The sequence below is a fragment of the Miscanthus floridulus genome, chromosome 14 (genome assembly GCF_019320115.1).
Source record: "Miscanthus floridulus cultivar M001 chromosome 14, ASM1932011v1, whole genome shotgun sequence".
Classification (NCBI taxonomy): Eukaryota; Viridiplantae; Streptophyta; class Magnoliopsida; order Poales; family Poaceae; genus Miscanthus; species Miscanthus floridulus.
Window position 1 is genome coordinate 90,809,422 of NC_089593.1, and position 6,981 is coordinate 90,816,402.

The 6,981-nt window shown below is 49.3% G+C and overlaps 1 protein-coding gene across 1 annotated transcript; it reads left to right on the plus strand.

Moving 5' to 3' along the window:
- Positions 1–3,217: 3,217 nt before the first annotated feature.
- Positions 3,218–4,267, plus strand: LOC136503973 (protein STRICTOSIDINE SYNTHASE-LIKE 10-like). Its single transcript, XM_066498877.1, has one exon. The coding sequence runs from the start codon at positions 3,218–3,220 to the stop codon at positions 4,265–4,267; it is 1,050 nt and encodes a 349-aa protein (XP_066354974.1).
- Positions 4,268–6,981: the final 2,714 nt, after the last annotated feature.

The following is a 6,981-nucleotide window of genomic DNA, read 5'->3' on the forward strand; positions in this document are numbered from 1 at the left end:
CAATTTCCATCCGTTTTGCCATCGATAATGATATATGGCGGTCGTCTGGACGGGAAACTGATGCACCCACTCGCTCTCCTCCCGCTCCCCCGCAGGCATTCGCTCCACGCTGCTCTCCGGCGGCGCCCCAGGATGGGATGCCACACCAGCGTGCCAGCTCGCTGCCGCCTCCGCCTGACCGTGCTCCGTCCCTCCCTCTGTCCCTCCCTCCCCCGCGACCTCCATGCCACCCCGCGCTCCCCAGCGACCCCGCTCCCGCTCCCCCCACCGGAGACGAGGACGATGGCGGCGGTGGCAGTGGCTCCGACGAGGTAGGTCGTTCCTCCTCTAGATCGAGCTATCGTCCTCCTTCTCCTCCTCCTCTGGATATGAACGTCCCCTCCTCCTCCTCCTCCTCCTCTGGATCTGAGCTCTCCTCCTCCTCCTCCTCTAGATCTGAGGGACGTGGCGGTGGCTAGGGTTCCGGCGAGCTCTATTGTAGTAGCCTTGTTTTGCTGTTGCAACAAGTAATACTTCTTTGTTGCATTAGTCGCTTTTTCTGATGTTGCATCTCGCATTGCACTTTGTTCTGTTGTTGCAGTAGCCTTGTTTTGCTATTGCAACAAGTAATATTTCTTTGTTGCATTAGTCTCTTTTTTCTGATGTTGCATCTTACATTACGCTTTTGTTTCTGCTGTTGCAGTAGCCTTTGTTCTAATATTTCTTTGTTGCATTAGTCTTTTTTTTCTAATCTTGCATCTCGCATTGCAGTAGCTTTGTTCTGTTGTTGCAGTCGCCTTATTCTGATGTTGCAGTAGACTTGTTCTGATGTTGCAAACAAGTAATACTTCTGATACTGCATCTCGCATTGCTCCGTGTTGCAACAGATCTTTCGATGGAAAATTTCTCATTCGGGTGATGGAGCTGTCCTGGTTTGTAAACATCTTCACATCTGATATCACATGTGGAGATGTCCTGGTTTGCAAGCATCGTACGTGATAACGTGCACCAAACCTTCTCAAATTTTTATCACATCCTCCACATATGATATCATGACATCTCGACAAGTTTCATGATTTTCGGACTTCGTTTGCATTTTATAGATTTTAAAAACAATTCGTCCGCAAGTTCGTGGTCATGTTTCGTGAACAAGATGTTCGAAATTTCGGGTCCGTTCCTGGATACGGACTCACACTACACTCAATACCATGAATATCATTTTTTTAAAATCATTAAATTCCATTATTCGATGCACGTGCAGTTCAAATTTGCATTTTCCAAAAAAATTCAATTAAATGAAATAAATTAACTAAATATAGAGAACAGTTCAGGAAATGTACCAAATTTTGACATGGAGTACCAAGTACTCTAAGAGGACTATAGAAAAAGTTTGGAGGTCAAAATACAAAAAAAAAATTTGTTTACCGAGTGTCATCTTTTGACACTCGGCAAACATGCTCATTGCCGAGTGCCAGCTGCCAGGTACTCGGCAAAGAGCGTGCCAAATTTTTTTAAAAATGTTTGCCGAGTGCCTCTCCACCCATTACTTGGCAAAGTGGTATTTTTTTAAAAAAAATACGATGCAATGCGGTTTAGGGTTTAGATTTCAAAAAAAAGGAAAACACGTTTTCCGAGTGCCCCGATCTGACACTCGACAAACTGGCAGCCCGAGTGCTAGATCGGGGCACTCGGCAAACGGCCCATCCACACTTAGACAAACCGGCCACCTAACCGTTACCTCCCTCCCTCCCACACACGCACACACGCGCACCGCCTTCCCGCCTTGCCCCGCGCCGGCCGGCCCACCGTCCCGCCCCGCCCCGCCTGCTCACCCGCCCGCGCGCCCCCGCCGCTCTGCCGCCCGCGCACGGCGGCGCGCCCCCCGCCGACGTGCCCCCACCGCCTTCGCCCGCCGGCCCGCCCACACCGGCGCGCCTCCGTCGGCCGCCCCGGACACCGCGGCCCGCCGGCGCCCGCCGCCCCACGCCCGCCGCTCCAACCCCGCGACCCGCGCCCCGGCCCACGGCAGCGCCGCCCCGGCCCTCTTGGCGTGACCGCGGCCATCCTCTCCCCGTCCCCGGCGCGCCTCGGCCGACCCCGACGCCCTTCCAGCCCCCGACACCATAGGTGAGTAGTAGAGTAGCAGTGGTAGTATGTTTTAGTAGAAGTAGAGTTCGGTAGAGTAGTAGTAGTAGGTGGTTGTGGTGGTGCTAGTAGTAGTACAGTAGGTGGTTGTGGTGGTGGTAGTAGTAATAGGTGGTGGTGGTGGTGGTTGTAGTAGTAGAAGAGTAGAGTGGCCGTGGTGGTGGTGGTTGTAGTAGTAGAAGAGTAGAGTGGCGGCGGCGGCAATGGTCACTGCACTCGGCAAAGCTGGAAAAAGGGGTGCCAACCCGTTTTCTAGCTTTGCCGAGTGCCATGACCATGGCACTCGGCAAAGAATTGTTTTAAAAAATAAAAATAAAAAACTTTGCCGAGAGCCACCTGTCTGGCGCTCGGCAAAGAAATTTAAAAAAATAAAAAACTTTGCTGAGTGCCATCCCGGGCGGTGCTCGGCAAAGAATTTAAAAAAAATATATAAATAAAAAACTTTGCCGAGTACCAGCCCGGGTGGCGCTCGGCAAAGAATTTTAAAAAAATGAAAAACTTTGCCGAGTGCCGTCCGGGTTGGCACTCGGCAAAGCCGCCGTTACCGTTTCCTACACCGTGACGGCTCGTTTTCTTTGCCGAGTGCTGTCTCGGCACTCGGCAAAAGCTTTGTCGAGTGCCCGACAAATGGCTCTCGGCTAAGGCTGCTTTGCCGGCCATTTTTTCCCGAGTGGCCTTTGCCAAGTGCGGCACTCGGCAAAGCCTTTGCCGAGTGTATTTAGGGCTTTGCCGAGTGCCGCAGACACTCGGCAAAGCGCTCGAATCCAGTAGTGCATGCTGTGTAATTGCGTATTGGTTGAACGTGTATACCTCATTGCTAATTGCTAACAAAAAAAAGAGTGTTAGTAATTTAACAGAGTTCTTACTGGCCATGGACAGGTGGTGGCCGTGGACGTCAACAACTAGCTCCTGTCGTAATCTGTACTACTACTCAGGCAACCAAGAGTGTTCGCACTCGATACAACTGAGCTCAAAGAAAGATCGTTCGCATACAACTGAGCTCATATATATACCTACGTAGATAGGTGCCTGCCTACCCATCTGTCCATCGATCAAACGGTCAAACCACAACCGTACACGCGTGTTGCATGCGATGTCGCGCCTCGTCTTCTGCCTCGTCCTCTGCCTGCTTTGCGCCGGCCAGCAGATCGTTGCTACGGCGGCCGCGACCATCCAGGTCCCGAAGCAGTCTGACTCTAGCGCGGTCGCCTTCGACTTCGTCCCTTTGCCGGACGACGTCACCGGCGCCGAGAGCCTGGCCTTTGACCGCAGAGGCCAGGGTCCCTACGCCGGCATCTCAGACGGCCGCGTGCTCAAGTGGGGCGGCAGCGCGCGTGGCTGGACGACCTTCGCGTACAGCACCAGCTATGCCCACAACCCATCCTGCAAAGCTTCCCCGGCGCGTCCCGGCGACGCCGAGGACGTCTGCGGCCGCCCCCTAGGGCTCCAGTTCAACGTCAGGACCGGCGACCTGTACATCGCCGACGCCTACCACGGGCTCCTGAAGGTTGGTCCCGCGGGTGGCGAGGCCAAGGTGCTGGCAGCCAAGGCCGACGGTGGCGCGTTCACCTTCGTCAACGGCGTCGACGTCGACCAGTCCACCGGCGATGTGTACTTCACAGATAGCAGCATGTCGTACACGCGTCGGCATAACACCCAGATCTTGCTAAACCGTGACTCCTCCGGCCGGCTGATGAAGTATGACGCACGGGCCAAGCGTGTGATAGTGCTCAAGGATGCTCTGCCCTATCCCAACGGCGTCGCGGTGAGTGCCGACCGGACACACGTCGTGGTGGCGCACACAGGGCCGTGCCAGCTGTTCAGGTACTGGCTGAAAGGGCCTAAGGCTGGCACCTACGAGCTCTTTGCTGACTTGCCTGGGTACCCGGACAACATCAGGCGTGATACCAGAGGAGGTTACTGGGTCGCGCTGAACCGGGAGAAGATTGACGGTGAGGCTGCAGCGGCCGGCAAACACATCGTCGGTGTACGCCTAGATTCAAAGGGCGTGCAGCGTGACGAGATGATGGCGGAGGACAAGAGTGTCACACTCTCCGATGTCTCAGAGAAAGATGGAAAGCTCTGGTTGGGCTCAGTCGAGCTCGACTACGTCGGATTGGTTGACCAGAGGTCATTAGATTAGATAGTTTTAGGTTAGTTATGGTTTTCAAAAACTTTATTGTAAGTTATTAGGTTAGCTTTTAATGTTATATAAATATTAGTACTATTTTTTAGTGAGGAGATTTATATACGTGTGAATTGGTTTTAAATTGTAAGCTCGTTTCGTTTGAACTTGTTTATGGGGAAGGTTGATTTTCTTATTATAGCGTGTCCAATATTTGCAACTGAAACCTTTTATGCGTTAGTCCTAGCTTTTCACCTAAAAGTATATTAACTAAAAACAGTTTCATCAGTTGACTCTATATCATTGGCACTCTATATCATTAATTGGGACCAGAACAGAATTTGGTACTAGATGATAACGTAGGGCTCGAGACAACGTTGCCTCATGAAAAGATGTTCGCACATGAACACGTCACATGAGGAGTACGTCCCGTTGGGAGCACCATACACGCTGGTGAGATCTTTGAGACCTAGCTAAAACCTCATAAGCACATGTTAGTTCTGTAATTATTTGGTGGCAAACTGGCAATGAGTTACTCTTTTTTTAACCGGCCGTCCTAGGTTTTTACCATCGGTGAAGCAATATTATACTATACCCACACTGTCACCAGGAACATGGTACGGTGCCACGTTCCATGTCCCGGGAACGTGGATCAATCTTATCCCCACAGTGAAAAACTCTTTCTTAACGAGCATACCACACGTTTCACGACTCAATCGTCCCGGGGACTGAGAGACGTTCATGCTGTGCATGCATATGGCCTGATAATGATCGAACACGGATTCAGTTTATATATTAATTAATTCTGGACAGACGCATTATTTATATTTATTTATATATCTCCCTCGTGCGTATGCGTATGCATATGCCTTCTCTCTTCAGGTGATCAAGCAGTTAACACGTGCGTCGGTAAAGGCGCTTTGCTAAAAAACCATGACTGATTCGCTGATTTATTGTGAGAGAGAAATAATGTTCGTTCACTAGAATAAGACAAACGAACGTGGCCAAAATGTAGTCGGCGTAGGACTCCGAATGTACGTGTGTTAGGCTCTTTCCCAGTTGCGTAACTCCTGCAACCTGCATGCGCACGGCCATCTTCTGTATGCAGACGCGCCAGATGAGAATTAATATTTTGGATTTCTTCAAAACACAAAATATAATATAACACGAGCAACGCTGCCTAACTACCGGATGGAGGAGAAAGTGAACCTACAGAGCTAGCCCCGTCCTCACTAGTACAGAAACAGCCTTTACTCCCGGTTGGAAAACCCCTTCAGTCCCGGTTTCCTATCCGGGAGCACGAATTCGGGGCTAAAGGGCCACCCTCCTTTAGTCCCGGTTTTTCGCCCGGGACTAAAGGTCGGTAATATCCATCGGGACTAAAGAGGCCTTCCGGCCTGGCTACGTGGGCCGACCCTTTAGTCTCGGTTGGTATTACCAACCGGGACTAAAGGTCATCTTTTTTTTTGTTTCTATTTTCAATTGATGATTCGTTTTGGTTTTCGAATACGCATTCTACGCTGCTAATAATATATGTATTCTACACGCTTATAATGTACGAACATTTTGTACAAACTAAAGTATGAAACTAACCTATATATTACATGCATATACATATATTGTACGTTATTTTATGTACATATAATATATATATATATATATATATATATATATATATTACAAATAAAGCTTGCATTGTATATTCTATCATATCCTTGGGATAACAAATTCACTCCATCTGGTTTGGCTTCTATGTTTCGTTCACGTCATTGTAGAACTCGCCGGCGGGGTTTAAGACCTGGTCATTAAGAAATCCTGTTATGGTCTCTTGAATTGCTTTTAGTTGGTCACGTCATATGACTTTTTCCTTCAATCATAGAGTCTTCAATAAAAGTTAAGGAAAAGTATTAATATATATATAGAGAGTAAAATACACCGGAGGTCCATTAACTTTCGGTAAAGTGTCATCTAGGTCCATCAACTTTGAAACTGCATTTTTTTGTCCATTAACTTTCGTTTTGTGTCATCTAGGTACATCAACTTTGACTCTTGCATTTTTAGTCCATAAACTTTTAAAATGGTTCACTGCAGATCTATGCCATTTATTTAACCTTAAATCCAACGCATGCATGCATGCACGTCGGTTTCAGCATCTGGTCTTTGCGTCGGTGGAGCCATGCCTGCACTCGCCAGTTCAGTTGGGTTCGGCTGCAGCCCGTCGGTGGAGCCATGCATGCATGCACGAGCCAGGAACGGGGCCAGGGTAGCACCAGTTGTTGGGTTCGGCTGCAGCCCGTCGGGTGAACTCAACGACGGATTAACTGCACGTATTTATAAATCCGAAAAGACTCGAAACTAGATGGTGCAACCTAAAACCAACTTACTATTTGTGTTGTTTATTCAACTGGGCCGCAAATATAACTGTCAAATACTGCTGGTAGCTATACGTATACATAGTTTCAATGAAGCAAGGTCTGTGCCTGTGGCTCACTTTTGATCCGATGCTGCTGGTAGAATAACTGTAGTTGTCTGCTGATGAGCATAGGCCATGGTGGCACGACACAAACACAAAGCAAAGCTTATTAATTAGTGCAGTGGGGCCCTGAAGCCTGCATTTCTGACACGAACAAACGAGCGAGAAGTCCTACCGACCGATTCAAACAGAAAGGACGAACGCATTTGCTCGCCGCGGAGAGAAGTGTAGTGCATTGCGTTGGATGGATGGGTCGTTC